Source organism: Gadus chalcogrammus, chromosome 13 (assembly GCF_026213295.1).
Source record: "Gadus chalcogrammus isolate NIFS_2021 chromosome 13, NIFS_Gcha_1.0, whole genome shotgun sequence".
Taxonomy (NCBI): Eukaryota; Metazoa; Chordata; class Actinopteri; order Gadiformes; family Gadidae; genus Gadus; species Gadus chalcogrammus.
Window position 1 is genome coordinate 3240108 of NC_079424.1, and position 16674 is coordinate 3256781.

Genomic DNA, 16674 nt, shown 5'->3' on the forward strand with positions numbered 1-16674 from the left:
CAACAGTGTTACCCCTTATGTTTTTTTCATGACGACCAATAAAAAACAACAGTGTTACCCCTTATGATTTTTTCATGACGACCAATAAAAAGCAAGTGTTACCCCTTATGTTTTTTTCATGACGACCAATAAAAGCAAGTGTTACCCCTTATTTTTTTTTTCATGACGACCAATAAAAAAACAACAGTGTTACCCCTTATGTTTTTTTTCATGACGACCAATAAAAAGCAAGTGTTACCCTTTATGGTTTTTTTAATGACGACCAATAAAAAACAACAGTGTTACCCCTTATGTTTTTTTCATGACGACCAATAAAAAACAAGTGTTACCCCTTATGTTTTTTTTCATGACGACCAATAAAAAACAACAGTGTTACCCCTTATGTTTTTTTTCATGACGACCAATAAAAAGCAAGTGTTACCCCATATGTTTTTTTTCATGACGACCAATAATAAACAACAGTGTTACCCCTTATGTTTTTTTTCATGACAACCAATAAAAAACAACAGTGTTACCCCTTTTGTTTTTTTTCATGACGAACAATAAAAAGCAAGTGTTTCCCCTTATGTTTTTTTTCATGACGACCAATAAAAAACAACAGTGTTACCCCTTATGTTTTTTTTCATGACGACCAATAAAAAACAACAGTGTTACCTCTTATGTTTTTTTTAATGACGACCAATAAAAAACAACAGTGTTACCCCATATGTTTTTTTTCATGACGACCAATAAAAAACAAGTGTTACCCCTTATGTTTTTTTCCTGACGACCAATAAAAAACAACAGTGTTACCCCTTTTGTTTTTTTTCATGACGACCAATAAAAAGCAAGTGTTACCCCTTATGTTACTTACGAATCACTGCCAGAGACCGCACTGCGAGTGAGTGACAGAAGGCGGGGCTATATTCGCACTGAAGCGATGCGTGTCTGTTAACTCGCTTTCCGAGAGAAGAGAAGACAGCGCGCTGATATACTTCTATTTTGTGTGATTTTGCGGAACAAAAGGTTGTTCTGCAGTTTCTAAAAACATTTGAATAAATAGCCTTTATATTAACATCCACCCAAAATCCACTTGCCCGTTCGGGCAACCAGAAAAAATCTCAACTTGGCCAAAAAAATTTTTTACATGCCCCGGGCAAGCAGGCAACCGTTAGTGTCATTGGCTGAACTATATATTGCATCCATCTCTACTCCGTCTCTACTCTCACCCGAGGGGAATCCCGTGATGTTTGTGATTGAAGTCTCAATGATCTGAATAAACTTGCCCAGAGCTCCGTATCCAGCCTGGTTTGTTGTTGGTGTGTGCTGTGATGATGAAATAATTTCCTTTAAAACTGATCTGTTCTGTAGAGGCCTTCTGATATATAATTGACTCAACATCACCCTCCAAAGCTTTCTGCCAAACAACTTATGAACCTTTTAACCCATAATGCCCACTCAAAAACATCTTAGAAAGTACAAAAATAGATACATCTGGCCCTGAGAGACCACAGCTTTGGTTAAACATTATGTATTTACACATCATTCAGGGTCGCACACCGGTGAGCTATGAAGCGCCCATGTACTTTATATGCACAGTAAAAGTAAATTAATACAAGATGGAGGCTTTTTCTCATTAGAAAAAACATTCACATGTCCTTTAAAAAAAACAACTGATTGTTTGTTAAAAAGAAAGGAAGAAAGTGTTAAAAAATAGAGACATAGTTGCCCATTTCATTTCACCACATTTGTCCGTTAAACAAATCAACCTGAAGAATCTCCCTGGGGGGCCTCTTCAGTTTTCCTTCTATTTACACATTTACACACAAGCCCCCCCCCAGGGGGGGACCGGGGATCTAGCTACCCACCTCCCGGTCTCCCCCCTCCCGGTCTCCCCCCCCCCCCCCCCTCCCGGTCTAGCGCCCCACCTCCCCGCCCTCCTCCTCCCCCCCGGGGGGGAACAGCAGCCCCCTGAGGACGGGGGCGTAGCGGGGGCCGAACACCGACCGGTTGAAGTGGACCAGCCGGCTGAAGCGGGCCCCCAGCTCCTCCAGCTCGGGCCCCTGGGCGCCCAGGACGGCGGGGGGGGGCGGGGCCTTCCTGCCGGGGGGGCCGGCCTCCAGCGTCGCCCGCAGGAAACCCTGAACTCGCTCCCCTGTGGGACGGAGGAGGGAGGCACTGAGAGGGGGGCCGGGGGGGTGTGTGTGTGTGTGTGTGTGTGCGTGCGTGCGTGCGTGCGTGCGTGCGTGCGTGCGTGCGTGCGTGCGTGCGTGCGTGCGTGCGTGCGTGCGCGTGTGTGCTTGTGTGTGTGTGTGTGTGTGTGTGTGTGTGTGTGTGTGTGTGTGTGTGTGTGTGTGCGTGCGTGCGTGCGTGCGTGCGTGCGTGCGTGCGTGCGTGCGTGCGTGCGTGCGTGCGTGCGTGCGTGCTTGTGTGTGTGTGTGTGTGTGTGTGTGTGTGTGTGCGTGTCTGTGTGTTAGTGTGTGTGTGAGTGTGTGTTTATTTTTTATATGTATGCACATGTGTTTAAGTCTGTGGGTATATATGTGCATGTGTTTGTTTGCTTGTGCGTGTGTGTATCTATGTGCGTGTATCTGGGTTTGTATGCTTGTCTGTGTGTGCACATATGTGGGTGTGTGCATTTGTGTTTATCTGTATGTGTGTATGTGTGCTTGTGTTTGTGTGCGTGAGCGTGTGTGTATTTACGTGTTTGTATCTGTGTTTGTGTGTATTTGTACGTATGTGTGTTTGTATGTGTATATGTGTATTTGTGTTTGTGTGTATCTGTTTGGTGTGTATCTGTGTGTATCTGTATGTGTGTGTGTGTGTGTGTGTGTGTGTGTGTCTGTGTGTGTGTGTGTGTGTGTGTGTGTGTGTGTGTGTGTGTGTGTGTGTGTGTGTGTGTTTCGCCTGCAGCAGAGCACATCAAAATAATTGCCTAAAATAACGAATAGGAACGTGACTGTGATGTAAAAAGTCTGTGGCATCTAAAACGCATCTCTGGCTGCGACTCTAAATAAACCATAAATATATAAATAAATATATAAACACAGACACACAGAACTAAACACAAACAAATACAGATAACCCAACTAATGAGTCAGCGCTATAAAACGATTCACCGAGTGTATAATTAGCACTCCGCGGCTAACTCAATCGTACACGGCGTCCTCCCTATAAATAGGGCTGCGGTCTCCTAGCAACAGTCCAAACAGCCTCCCGACGCCACGTCCGCCGCGCTGTGCGTCGCGTGATGTGCGCTGTGCGTTGTGTGTTGTGTGTTGTGCATTCGTTGTGCGTTGTGTGTTGTGTTGTGCGTCGCGTGTTGTGCGTCGTGGGTTGTGCGTTTTGCGTTGTGCGCTGTGTGTTGTGTGTTGTGCGCTGTGTGTTGTGTGTCCCGTGATGTGCGCTGTGTGTTGTGAGTCGAGTGTTGTGCGTCGTGTGTTGTGTGTTGTGCGTTGTGTGTTGTACGTCGTGTGTTGTGCGTTTTGCGTTGTGCGCTGTGTGTTGTGTGTTGTGCGCTGTGTGTTGACCATCCCCCCCGCTATACGTCCCCCCCCCCCCCCTGTCCTTGCCGTGCCCTGTTGACTCTGAGGCTGTTGGTTAAGCTAACAAGAGTTCAGCGGTCCGTGTTAATATTGTATCGGCTCGGCCTCGGGCCCGTTGAGCCGGGGCATCAACAATGCATGTGTTCCCCCGCTTCTAAAAACCGCCATAGCCCCGAGCCCTCTGGGGGATAAGGTGCATTACTTTATGAAATATACATAGGGGGGGGGGGCGTTTGCAGCCGGGGCAGGGGGTGAAAGAGAGAGGGGTGGGGGGAGGGAGGGGGAGGGCAGGGGGTGAAAGAGAGAGGGAGGGGGGGGGGAGGGAGGGGGGGGAGGGCAGGGGGTGGGAGAGAGAGGGGTGGGGGGGGGAGGGAGGGGGAGGGCAGGGGGTGAAAGAGAGAGGGAGGGGGGGGGGAGGGAGGGGGGGGGAGGGCAGGGGGTGACAGAGAGAGGGGTGGGGGGGGGAGGGAGGGGGAGGGCAGGGGGTGAAAGAGAGAGGGGTGGGGGGGGGAGGGAGGGGGAGGGCAGGGGGTGAAAGAGACAGCATCAGCAGGTTACACTGCGGCACCACCGCGCACGTAGCGCTGCATCACGCTGGGTCGCGCACTACGGAACCTACTGGCACTACGGAGTCTACTGGTTAGCCTACCTGGATACCATGGTTAGCCTACCTGGATAGCCTGGTTAGCCTACCTGGATAGTATGGTTAGCCTACCTGGATAGCCTGGTTAGCCTACCTGGATAGCATGGTTAGCCTACCTGGATAGTATGGTTAGCCTACCTGGATAGCATGGTTAGCCTACCTGGATAGTATGGTTAGCCTACCTGGATAGCATGGTTAGCCTACCTGGATAGCCAGGTTAGCCTACCTGGATAGTATGGTTAGCCTACCTGGATAGCATGGTTAGCCTACCTGGATAGCCTGGTTAGCCTACCTGGATAGCATGGTTAGCCTACCTGGATAGTATGGTTAGCCTACCTGGATAGCCTGGTTAGCCTACCTGGATAGCATTGTTAGCCTACCTGGATAGCCTGGTTAGCCTACCTGGTTAGCCTACCAGGTTAGCCTCCTCGGTCAGGCTGGTTAGCCTACCTGATTAGCCTGGTTAGCCTACCTGGTTAGCCTACCTGGTTAGCCTGGTTAGCCTACCTGGTTAGCTTACCAGGTTAGCCTCCCCGGTCAGGCTGGTTAGCCTACCTGGTTAGCCCACTAGACTTTCATCACCTTCAGTGATGGGGGGGAGTGAGTACAGCAGGTGTGTGACCTCTGACCTATGAGGGTCCGGATGGGGTTGGATGGTCTCCAGAGGTCTGCTATCTGGCCCCTCAGCGCGTCCTGGCCCTGCCGGGACAGCGGGGGCCCGTCCAGGGCCTCCAGGGCCGGGGCCACCAGGACCAGCACCTGCTCCCCGACAGCCTGCAGCGCCCCCTTCAGGTCGTCCTCCCTAGAGAGAGACACGGGTCAGACGCGCCGAATCCAACGGACGTTACATCCACCTGAGGCTGATCCACCTGAGGCTGATCCACCTGAGGCTGATCCACCTGAGGCTGATCCACCTGAGGCTGATCCACCTGAAGCTGATCCACCTGAGGCTGATCCACCTGAGGCTGATCCAACCAACTGAGGCTGATCCAACCACCTGAGGCTGATCCACCTGAGGCTGATCCACCTGAGGCTGATCCACCTGAGGCTGATCCACCTGAGGCTGATCCACCTGAGGCTGATCCACCTGAGGCTGATCCACCTGAGGCTGATCCACCTGAGGCTGATCCACCTGAGGCTGATCCACCTGAGGCTGATCCACCTGAGGCTGATCCAACTGCCTGAGGCTGATCCACCTGAGGCTGATCCACCTGAGGCTGATCCACCTGAGGCTGATCCAACCACCTGAGCCTGGTCCACCTGAGGCTGATCCACCTGAGGCTGATCCACCTGAAATGATATGATCTATAGATTATACAAACTCTAACTATTCAGCAGTCGAAATGTTAGCAAAATAATTTGTGAAACTATTTTTTGGGCTAACATTTTGACTGCTACAAAATTAAACATATATATATATGTATAAATAATTAAATAGTGAATAGGATAGAGGCCAACATTATTCATTAATTGATCTCTATCCATCTTACAATGTATTTCTTATGATATAAAAATTCAAATGGGAATTTGGTTGGTTGTTATTTTAAGTCTATGTCGTTGTGTTTCCCCCCCCCTCCCCGAGCAGCCCGGTGCAGCCAGGTGTCCATCTGAGGCCTTATCGAATCAACACACCCTGGCGTTTCTACGGAAACGGATAGAATGAGGTCAGCGCGATCCGCCGCGACAAGCTAGCCGCCTGCTGTCGCCCTCCGTCCGCCTCTTCCTCAAACCGTCCTCGTTCCCACGACGACGGGCCACGCACACACACACACACACACACACATCACCTCGCCTCTCCGTCTCTTACCTGGCCTGGCTGCCCTCCAGCAGGGCAGCGGTGGTCTGCTTGAGTTTACCTACAAACCCGGGCAGGGAGAGAACAGCGCCCCCGCACTGGGCGCTGGTCAGCAGCAGTACTGCAGCCTGCAGCGCCAGCAGGTCTACTCTCTGACCCAGCGTGTCCAAGCGGTCTCTGTCCATGAGCATAGTCTGTTGGAGGGAGAGGCGTGCATACTCAGTGTATGGGTCAACCCGGCGCTGGGGTAGACGTTTGTCGTTGTCACATCATCACAATACTCGATGACTTGAATACATCATAAATGCAGCTCATACACTTAACGACTATTTGGTCTTTCAACAAATAGTATTTCAACATTTATTTTTATTCAGAGTAACATGAATTGAATTCAGGTACTTGATACCCTAAGATACCCTTAATGACCAGATGTCCAGCTAGCCTGCTAGCCCAGGTTAGCCCATGGTAGTCCAGGTTAGCCCAGGCTAGTCCAGCTAGCCGGTTAGCCCAGCTAGCCCAGGCTAGTCCAGCTAGTCGGTTAGCCCAGCTAGCCCATGCTAGTTCAGGTTAGCCCAGGCTAGTCAAGCTAGCCGTTTAGCCCAGCTAGCCTGTTAGCCCAGCTAGCCAAGGCTAGTCCAGGTTAGCCCATGCTAGTCCAGGTTAGCCCAGGCTAGTCCAGCTAGCCTGTTAGCCCAGCTAGCCCAGCTAGCCTGTTAGCCCAGCTAGCCAAGGCTAGTCCAGGTTAGCCCATGCTAGTCCAGGTTAGCCCAGGCTAGTCCAGCTAGCCTGTTATCCCAGCTAGCCCAGGCTAGTCCTGCTAGCCTGCCAGTCCATCTGGCCCGGACTGACCTCAGGGTAGCGCTGGTCCTGGGGGTCCCAGTGAAGCAGACCCATGTAGGCCCGGTTCAGGACGGCTGAGGGGCTGAGGGCCCCCCGGCCCCCCGGGTCAGAGCCAGGGGGGCCAGGGGGCAGCGCGGCCCGCTGCTCCTGGGCGGCCCTCTGCAGCCAGGAGGTGGTGTGGTCCAGAGAACCTGGAGCAGGACCACAGAGAGGAGGACAGGGTTAGAGCGCTACCACCAGGTCACCACTAGGGGGGGGGGGAGAACCTGGAGCAGGACCACAGAGTTATCTGCTGCAACCTCATGGTTGACGAGAGAGAGAGAGAGAGAGAGAGAGAGAGAGAGAGAGAGAGAGAGAGAGAGAGGCAGAGAGAGGGAGACAGAAGCCCTGGTCATGGTTCCCGGCCCTCCGGTCTCACCGGGCTCTCTGCGGAGGAGCTCCTGGAACTTGGCTCTCTCGTAGGGGACGGCCTGCTGGGCGAGGTGCGGCCGCAGGCTGAGCAGCGTGAAGTTCACCATGTCCTTCTTCATCAGCTCCAGCACCCGAAGCACCTCCCTGTGGAGCAGGAGCAAGGGGAGGAGGAGGGGGAGGAGGGGGAGGGGCAGCAGGAGGGGGAGGAGGAGGAGGAGGAGGGGGAGGGGGAGGAGGAGGAGGGGGAGGAGGGGGAGGAAGAGGAGGTGCAGGAGGAGGAGGAGGGGGGAGGAGGAGGGGGAGGAGGGGGAGGAGGAGGAGGAGGGGGGGGAGGGGGAGGAGGGGGGAGGAGGAGGAGGAGGGGGGGAGGAGGGGGGAGGAGGAGGAGGAGGGGGAGGAGGAGGAAGAGGAGGAGGAGTCAAACTCAAGTATTCAGTTTATGATGATCCATTAACAAAAGTATTCTAATTCCAGAAGCATCAAGCAGCAGATGTTCTACTGTATTTATACTTGATGAAGGACTTAAACGATTAATCGATTAATCAATTAACAAATTGAGATAAATTTCCTGTCGACTAGCAGACGAGCTCGGACCCCCCCCCCCCCTGGTCTGCGGGACCCCTGACCTGAAGAGGTCCACGGGGTCGGTGAGGAGCCTCAGCGCCCGGATCTCGGGGTCCCGGACGGGGGCGCACAGGCCGGCCATGGTGGAGGTGATGAAGGCGGCCAGCCGCTGGAGGTCCAGGGCCCCGTGGTCCACCTGCTGCTGGATCAGCTCCAGGTCCAGGACCCGGTCCAGCTGGGCCCGCAGCCCCACGTGGGCGGGCAGCAGCAGGGACAGCAGCATCTGGAGGGGGACCCCCCAACGGGGGTTAGTCTCAGCGTGACACAAACTAGAACTAGACGTGTTTTAACCGGCAAAGGGCGGCATTCAGCTCAGGAGGTAGAGCGGGTGGGCTGGGAACCGGAAGGTTGCTAGTTCGATCCCCGACTCCTCCGAGCTGAGTGTCGAGGTGTCTCTGAGCAAGGCACCTCATCCTGACTGCTCCTGAAGCTGGCTGTCGCCCTGCGTGGTTGACTCCGCTGTCGGTGCGTGAATGGGTGAATATGAGGCAATATTGTACCCCCCAACCCCCTCTTATGCAGATGTACACATCCATGTATGTTGTACGTCCTTGCATTTAAAAATAGTACTTCCAAAATATAGGACAGTATTGTTTAGCATCTTATCCTATCTTTGTTGTGTACGGGGAATGGGTTACCCCTAGCGATTGTTAGTGCTTGGCACCTGGTTCTATGAACATCTTACTGTACCGACAGAGATATATTGCTGCTACTCTTTCTTCTAACAAATGTAGTCATTGTTAGTCGCTTTGGATAAAAACGCCTGCTAAATGCCCTGAATGTCAATGTGTGAAAATGTAAATGTTTCATTCACAGGGTTCTTTATCCTATCGATCCCTTCGTGGTATAGAACCCTGCCTGTTTAATATGACGGGTTCTTAACTCTGAAGCGATCTTTAGGATAAAGAACCCTGCTTGTGTCTTATGCAGGTTGTGTTGTCTGGAGTCAGGAGCACGACTTGAGGTAGAATCTGGGCTGCGTATCAGTAGATCCTAATGTCCTCAGAGAGAGACATGGAACTAAATGACTTCTTCGCTGCTCAGGTCACGTTTGGGGATAATAGAAGAAACACCTCGATATTAGAAGAGCTTTAAAGGGCACGTGTGGCAAGTCTAAAGAGATCCTGAGTGTGTGCGTGTGTGTGGGTTTGTTTGATTCTGTGTGTGTGTGTGCGCGCGCGTGCGTGCGTGCGTGCGTGCGTGCGTGCGTGCGCGTGTGTGTGCGTGTGTGTGTGTGTGTGTGTGTGTGTGTGTGTGTGTGTTTCTGTAAGATTGTGTGTGTGTGTGTGTGTGTGTGTTTCTGTAAGTGTGTGCGTGCGTGCGTGTGCGTGTGTGTGTGTGTGTGTGTGTGTGCATGTGTGTGTCTCTCTGCAAGTGTGTGTCTCTGTAAGTGTGTGTGTGTCTCTGTAAGTGTGTGTGTGTGTGTGTGTGTGTGTGTGTGTGTGTGCGCGTGTGTGTGTGTGTGTGTGTGTGTGTGTGTGTGTGTGTGTGTGTGTGTGTGTGTATGTGTGTGTGTGTGTGTGTGTGTGTGTGTGTGTGTGTGTGTGTGTGTGCACGTGTGTGCACGTGTGTGTGTAATGAGACCAGGTAGCAGCTGTAGAGAGAGACTTTGAGCTGCTAGCTAAGATGTTGTGATCCTAATTAATGGAAACATCTGTCGTGGCAGGTGCCAGCTCCGTAAACACGCGGTCACATGACTGCCTCAGTCACATGACCCACTGTCAGCCACTTTAAATAGAACCACTAACCCAAGGTCCCACCATCTGCAGTGGAAATGTTGTTGTTTGCTGTTGGTTTGTTTGTTTGCGTGGGCCTCGATTGTTGGAGTTTTTCTAGGATTTCATGTAAATAAATGTCTATTAGGTCACTATCTTACTAAAATGAGGCAACACATGGGCATTGAGCCTGTGGCCCGCTGATGAAAGCGCTTGCATTTGCAGTATTATGAATGTAACCAACTGGGTCACGGTGGCGCTATGGGAGCCATACCGCTCATCACCAGAGGGGGCACCAAAGACAACGAAACGGAGCTCTTTGAGTTCGCCACTTCAATGCCTTTCTCAAAATTACATAACTGAATATAAATCACAAATTATACAATACTTTGGCAGCTACATAATAATATCTCAAACTGAACTGCAAGGGGGTCAGCCCCTCTAAACTTTTCCATGGTCGTGGAAAGTTGTTTCTTAAAGTTGTTATTAACATGTAGCCTAATCCTTTTTGGCCCCTATTGAAGAAAAAAGCTCTTCAATAGGGGCCAAGGGCCAATTCCTCTTTAAACATCCTCATTGAAATATATATCACTAAACTCTACTAACTAAAATCAGATTGAAAAGCCTGCTTTTCAGGTAACCGTTTACAGGAAATAAGATAAGAAGAAAACACTTTATTTAACCTCTGAAGGAAAACGCAGGTATTAGCTTATAACATACATTTAACGCAGGAGGCGTGTGGGAGAGACGCTTCATGACACTGAGGTGTGAGTGCTGAGGACCAGGCGGGACTCACCGTCTTCACCTCCCGGAGCAGCGGGACGGCCTGGCGGTGGTCGGGCGGGCTGCTCTCCAGCTGCTCCCGCAGGACGTCCCAGAAGGCCCGGTGCACCATCTCCGCCACCCGGCCCTCCAGACTGCCGCAGGAACACGACAAACATCAGAAACAATTCAAACCGTGATGTATTGATTATATTCATTTTCGAAATGTGTTTATTCGAGTGTTTATTCATCGTGCCTGTCCTTGGGCGGGCTGGAGGATTTGAAACGGAAGTCTTGGTTGACAACGATTTCGTGTGCGAGGCAGAGGTTTGAAACGCAATTCTGTAATTCCATCAGATGGGACATGGAGACGTTCTGGGGTGGGCTGCCTGAGAAGAGACGGATCAACACACGCACACGCACACGCGCGCGCACACACGCGCACACACACACAAACACGCGCGCGCACACACACACACACACACACACACACACACACACACACACACACACACACACACACACACACACACACATACAAACGCACACACAGGCACGCACGCACACACGCACATAAAGACACGCAAGTGGGGGGATAAGCATTAAGCCAAATATCTAATCTTCCTCAAATAGGATCCATAAATAGTGAGGCTGACTAAGTGGATTACCTGTCGGGGACTGGAGCTCCTCCAGGCGGGGGACGTCCGTGGGCTCGTCTGCCTGTTCCTCTCTGTGATTCGGCATCGCGGCTGCAACAGGCTCTGATAAACAATGGACCGATACACGCGTTTAAAATAGCTATGTCGAGCATGTGTGTACAATACACCTTTGAGTCAATACAGTTTGTATTGCAATAAAATGTCTAAAATAGTGTTTTAACAGCTTACTTACCAAATACTGGCTTTCAGAGGAATGGATCTAATCAACAATCAAACCATGGAAATTACACTTATACATTTAAGGGGAAGTCAGAGGTTGAGGTGTAACGTCAACATGGGATTTAACTTGGGATGTTTGAGGCGGACGATAAAACAACATCCGCGCTGGAGTTTAAAAACGGTCCAAACCATTCGGACCAATGACAGTCCGGACCGGGTATAACAGCCGGGGATTTTGGTTTCAACTTGCATTTCTAAGCGAACGAAAGAGAATTCAAAGACATTACGTTCATTCCAGTTGTGCAGCAACACTGATTGAAGGGAAATGCTGATTATTTTAATATCACACATTTCCCGAGAATGGTTCAGTCCAAAGTTGAATCAAAACAGTGGGCGTGTCTCCAGTGTACACCTCCGCCTCCGCCCCCTTTTTTTGTAAGATCAAGAATGTTCACGACAAGTTGTTCCTCTTTCACCACAGATCTATTGTGAAACAGTGGAACAATGCGGTACTATCTGGCCTATTGCGTGAACCGTCGAACGGAGCTAAACTGTATGCCTAGGTTTGCCAGGGCTGGAGATTTCCCTCCATTATAGTATAATGATCACGAATAACTATGAAGTATATAGAAGAATAACTATACAAGAATGACTATGATGAAACTGTATGTATAGGTCCTGTCAGGGCTGGAATTTTCCTCCATAATAGTATAATGATCAAGAATAACTATGAAACAGAGCATTTTGTAATACTATCGTGTGCAATAATGTGGAGCCTTGATTTAGTAAATGATAGGTTATTTTAATAGTTCCCTGATGTCTCTTCTTAGAACACTGAATGGTTAGTCATTATTAGACTAACCTCGTAGCAGGGATTCATAATTGCTACCTACATTAATCTCAATGTACCGGTACATTAAGTTGTTTATGTAGGTCATGTTGTGGGTTATATTTGTAGATCTTTGGTACTCGTTTCTATGTTACCTGTTCATTGTAGGCTACACAATAAAGTATGATGGTTAATTGTAAAACAACCTACTTAGACTTGCTCCACTCTTAACCACTGGTTATGAAAAACTCATGTTAAATAACAGACAAGGAGAAGATGTTTTTTTTGCAGATTATTTTATCATTGAAAAATGTGTAAGAAATATTTCCTTTGATAAATACAAGCATCTGACAAAAGCCTCGTATAGAAAACAAAACCATAAGCCTTTCATTACAGTCACAAAACACATATATAAAAAACAAACAAAACATTACAAATATCCGCCAAGCTATAGTATGTACATAATTGCATATTTCATAATATTAATATTAACATTTAAAAAAAATAACGATACAAAAACAGAAAAAGAAACGATAATTTAGAAAGCGAACGCCGCTCACGAGCCGGGACGTACGGACGCCACGTTCAGAGGTCACGTGACACGCCCTGCCTCGAAGCCTCACACACCCGCCGCACACGAGCAAGTGCTAAAAGTAGCGCTGTGTCAAAACGGGGCCGCGCGCACACACACACACACACACACACACACACACACACACACACACACACACACACACACACACACACACACACACACACACACACACACACACACACACACACACACACACACACACACACACACACACAAACAAAGGCTTCTTTGATAATAAGAGCTCCTCTGACACGCCAGGAATAAATAAAAACAAAAAAATGATCGATTCTAAAAAAGAAAATGGGGGCAGACATTGTTTGAGAAGCTGAACTCGGAGGAGGCGATATGTATTCAGGACGTCGCTCTGCCGAGGTTATTCTGACAGCGGAGCGTCTGCTGAACAAACGCGAGCGCGGTTTCCTACTTCAACCTCTTCTCCTCTCCCGCTCAGATCCACACAACACACACCGTACCGAAATAGCAATTACTGCATCAATGCGCTCCTCCTTCAAGGAGCAGGCGCCCCCCCCCCCCCCCCCCCCCCCCCCCTTGCCCCCCAGGGAGCCACTCCTCCGCTCTGAACCGGTCGTCACCCCGCCGCCCTGACGGGGGGGGGTCACGCCCGTCTGCTCGTCCCCTCGTACAATTATTGCATTTAAAAAAAAAAAATCCATTATTTTTTCCGTTAAGTTCAAAACACAAACTTCTCCTTCGACGTTCCCGCTCCCCTTGCCGATTTCACCGCACGACCGAAAGAACGCCGGGTTTCCGGAGAACCACACCGTTCCTTCCTCCGACCAATCCAACACAAACGGTGCGGCGACGTTGTTGAAAACACCCTGCTCTTCCCTCAGACCTCCCACCTCCTCTTCCTCAGAACGAACCCCGACCTCGGTGACACGACCTCACAGACAGGCCAGGTCCGGACCGAGGGCCAACCCCCACGTCAGGTCCTCTCTCTCTTTCCCCTCCCACTCATCCCTGCCTCGCTCGCCCACCAGCACACTAAGACACACAAGACAAGACGCCCGGGCTGATTGGGGTCGCCGGCTAGGAGTCCTTGAGCATGTTGATGCGGGCGTAGATCTTGAGGGCGGGGCCCAGCTTGATGTTCATGGTGCTCATCAGGTGGTCCTCCTTCAGCAGCAGCAGGGCCTGCCCGTCGATCTCCTGGGACCGGAACTCGTCCGCAATCTCCTGGCAGCCTGCGAGGGGAAACAGACCCGTCACTGACCTGATCCAACGCCGTCGTTTTTAAAAGGGGACATATTATACCACCAGGTGTGGGTGTGATCAACGGTCACCAACCGGCCTCTACTCACATCACTAGTGGGCGTGTCCACCTAGATGTGTGCTAGATAGATGAGCAGACGTTTGCTACAGTCCACTGGGTAGGCCGGTAGACTGATCTATCCAGCACACATCTAGGTTGGTACGCCCCCTTGTGTTGTCAGAAGAGGCAGAATTTCCAAACGGCTTGTAATCACTTTTAATACCTCATGTAGTGAATCATCTGGCGACATGTGAATCATAAGGTACACTTGCTCATAAATATCAGGCTGGAAACTCGTGATTCATTTTGGACTTCCAAGGGGCGTCGCCAAGGGGCGTCCCCAAGGGGCGTCGCCAAGGGGCGCAGCCCAAAGAGGAGGTCCCCTCCGGATCCCATTGGACAGACTGTCAACCAATCACAGAGCGACCCAAACCCTTCAGCGCTCAGAGCCCCCACTGACCGGGCAGGGAGCGGATGAACTCGGACACCTCCTCCACGTTCCACTTGGTGGGGTCGCAGGGCAGGAAGTGGCGGGGGGACGCGCCGCCGCCGCCGCCGCCGCCACCGCCGCCGCCGCCGCCGCCGCCGCGGTGGTGGTCCAGGTCCCGGGCCTCGAGGACCTCGGGGTCCGACCCCCGGCCGGACTGACGGAGGACGCGGGCGGAGGTGGCGGCGGCGGCGGGCGGGGCCGCCGGTGGGGGCCCGTTGGCGGGGGCCGGGGGCGGGGGTCCGGAGCTGGCGGCCGACAGCGGGGACGGGGGCTCCTCGTAGCTCGACATGTCGGAGCAGGGCGTGGAGCCGTCCTGGCTGGGCTGCGACGCGTGGGGGGACGACACCGAGCCGCCCTGCGTCTGGTGGGGGGACGGGGGGGACTTCTGGGGGGAGAGAGGGGTGTTAGGGAGAAGTACTGCACATTTTGTAGTGTGTCCGGTCATCCCCAGGGCAAAGGGCTGAAAGCAACACACACACACACGTCAGCATTAGCTGACGTGTGTGTGTGTGTGTGTGTGTGTGTGTGTGTGTGTGTGTGTGTGTGTGTGTGTGTGTGTGTGTGTGTGTGTGTGTGTGTGTGTGTGTGTGTGTGTGTGTGTGTGTGTGTGTGTGTGTGTGTGTGTGTGTGTGTGTGTGCCAATCTTGGCCGGGGCCAAACACAGGCCAGACGACCGCAGTGGCGCTGTTCGACCAATCAGAAATAAGGGTCATAAAACGGTGATTCCGTGATAGTTTGGTTCCCTTTAATGTCGTGTCACTTCCCCTCATTTCCCATCAGGGATTAATAAAGTGCGTCTTATCTCTTCCAGGAAACACCGAAAGAGTTCTGTTAATCCGAGTCATTATGCAAGCAGCCGAGTCAGCGCCTCGCGACATCGGAAGGTTAATGGAAAAGAGGAAACTGAGTGAGAAGAAGCTGAATAATCCATGGAGCCACACGCCGCCGGGAAGTGCAAAGAGGACACTTCTGATCAGAGGGGGATAGGGAACTTATTACCACAACAGTACACAGTGTGTGTGTGTGTGTCTGTGTGTACGTGTCTCTCTGTGTGTGTAACGTGTCTGTACGTGTGTCTGTACATGTGTCTGTACGTGTGTGTGTAAGTGTGTGTGTACGTGTCTGTACGTGTGTGTGTGTGTGTGTGTGTGTGTGTGTGTGTGTGTGTGTGTGTGTGTGTGTGTGTGTGTGTGTGTGTGTGTGTGTGTGTGTGTGTGTGTGTGTGTGTGTGTGTGTGTGTGTGTGTGTGTGTGTGTGTGTATATATATGTGTGTGTGTACGCGTGTGTGGTTTGCTTGTGTGTGTACGTTCAAGAAGTTGGATCTGTGCAACGGAACAAAGTTCAGCAGAGTCCTGTTTTATCAACCGATTCTCACATAAGCACAAGTAAAAGATGAATAAAGAATCAGTGAGAGGACGAGATGCAGAGACGCGCGCGTTGGAGTGCGAGCAGCGGCCCCGTGGCCCCTCGGGGTCCGTACCCGTTTCTTGGCCTCGCTGGCGGGCCGGGCCTGGGTCCTCTTGCGCCAGTGGTTGGTGGGTTTACTCCTCTCCGGCCGAAAGAGCCCCATCCTCTTGGAGCAGCCCACGTTGTACCTGGGGCCAAACACAAACACACACTCTGCTGTGAGGACCACCCTGGAGCGACACACACTCTACGGTGAGGACCCCCCTGGAGTGACACACACTCTACTGTGAGGACCCCCCTGGAGCGACACACACTCTGCTGTGAGGACCCCCTTGGAGTGACACACACTCTGCTGTGAGGACCACCCTGGAGCGACACACACTCTACTGTGAGGACGGCTCCCACCTCCCCGTCCCCTTTAGACCGATCTCCAGCTAGACTCTGTATAGCCTCGCCCATTACCCCGCCACAACCCTCTTACGCGCTTAGTGTATGTTGTACGTCCTGAGTCGTACAACACACAATAAGTGCTAGGGCTGTAACGATACGCGTAACGAAACCGAAATCGCGACACTCAAAGCCACAAGCCTGTCTCGCGCTGTGAGAAGGCAGAAGCGCGATATGCCCTTTCGAACTCTCCGTTCAAATTGTCAGATTGAAATTTGCTAATCATTTGTCTAAATATTAGTCTGCTGACACCGCCCCCTCTTATCGATGCCGTAAGTATGCGACGAGATGCCCTCTCTGTGATGACAGCTCTCCGTGGCTACGGAGGATTGCACTTCTCCACAGCCGTCGAAGTCCTGACATGCGATATGAACGACATTTATCCAGAGTGGGCCCAGCGTGAAAAAAATTGCCCGTGTGATCCTGTCTCTATTGTTTTC

At 51.5% G+C, this 16674-nt stretch overlaps 2 protein-coding genes across 2 annotated transcripts in view; both read right to left on the reverse strand.

Moving 5' to 3' along the window:
• Positions 1 to 1895: 1895 nt before the first annotated feature.
• On the reverse strand, positions 1896 to 13117 carry LOC130402268 (T-complex protein 11-like protein 2). The gene is made up of 10 exons (XM_056606413.1): positions 11206 to 13117; positions 10983 to 11075; positions 10571 to 10703; positions 10349 to 10469; positions 7840 to 8060; positions 7221 to 7357; positions 6812 to 6993; positions 5975 to 6156; positions 4797 to 4969; positions 1896 to 2134 (listed from the first exon to the last, which is right to left on the reverse strand). The coding sequence occupies exons 2-10, from the start codon at positions 11056 to 11058 to the stop codon at positions 1896 to 1898; spliced, it is 1464 nt and encodes a 487-aa protein (XP_056462388.1). The 5' UTR covers positions 11059 to 11075; positions 11206 to 13117.
• Positions 13118 to 13194: 77 nt separating this feature from the next.
• The window catches only part of LOC130402270 (polyhomeotic-like protein 2), a 42734-nt gene continuing 39254 nt past the window's right edge, over positions 13195 to 16674 (reverse strand). Inside the window, exons 13-15 of the mRNA XM_056606414.1 lie at positions 15861 to 15975; positions 14350 to 14764; positions 13195 to 13821 (exon numbers count right to left, since the gene is read on the reverse strand). Of these exons, the coding sequence (XP_056462389.1) occupies positions 13667 to 13821; positions 14350 to 14764; positions 15861 to 15975 (685 nt within the window). The 3' untranslated portion in view covers positions 13195 to 13666. The remainder of the gene's footprint in view (positions 13822 to 14349; positions 14765 to 15860; positions 15976 to 16674) is intronic.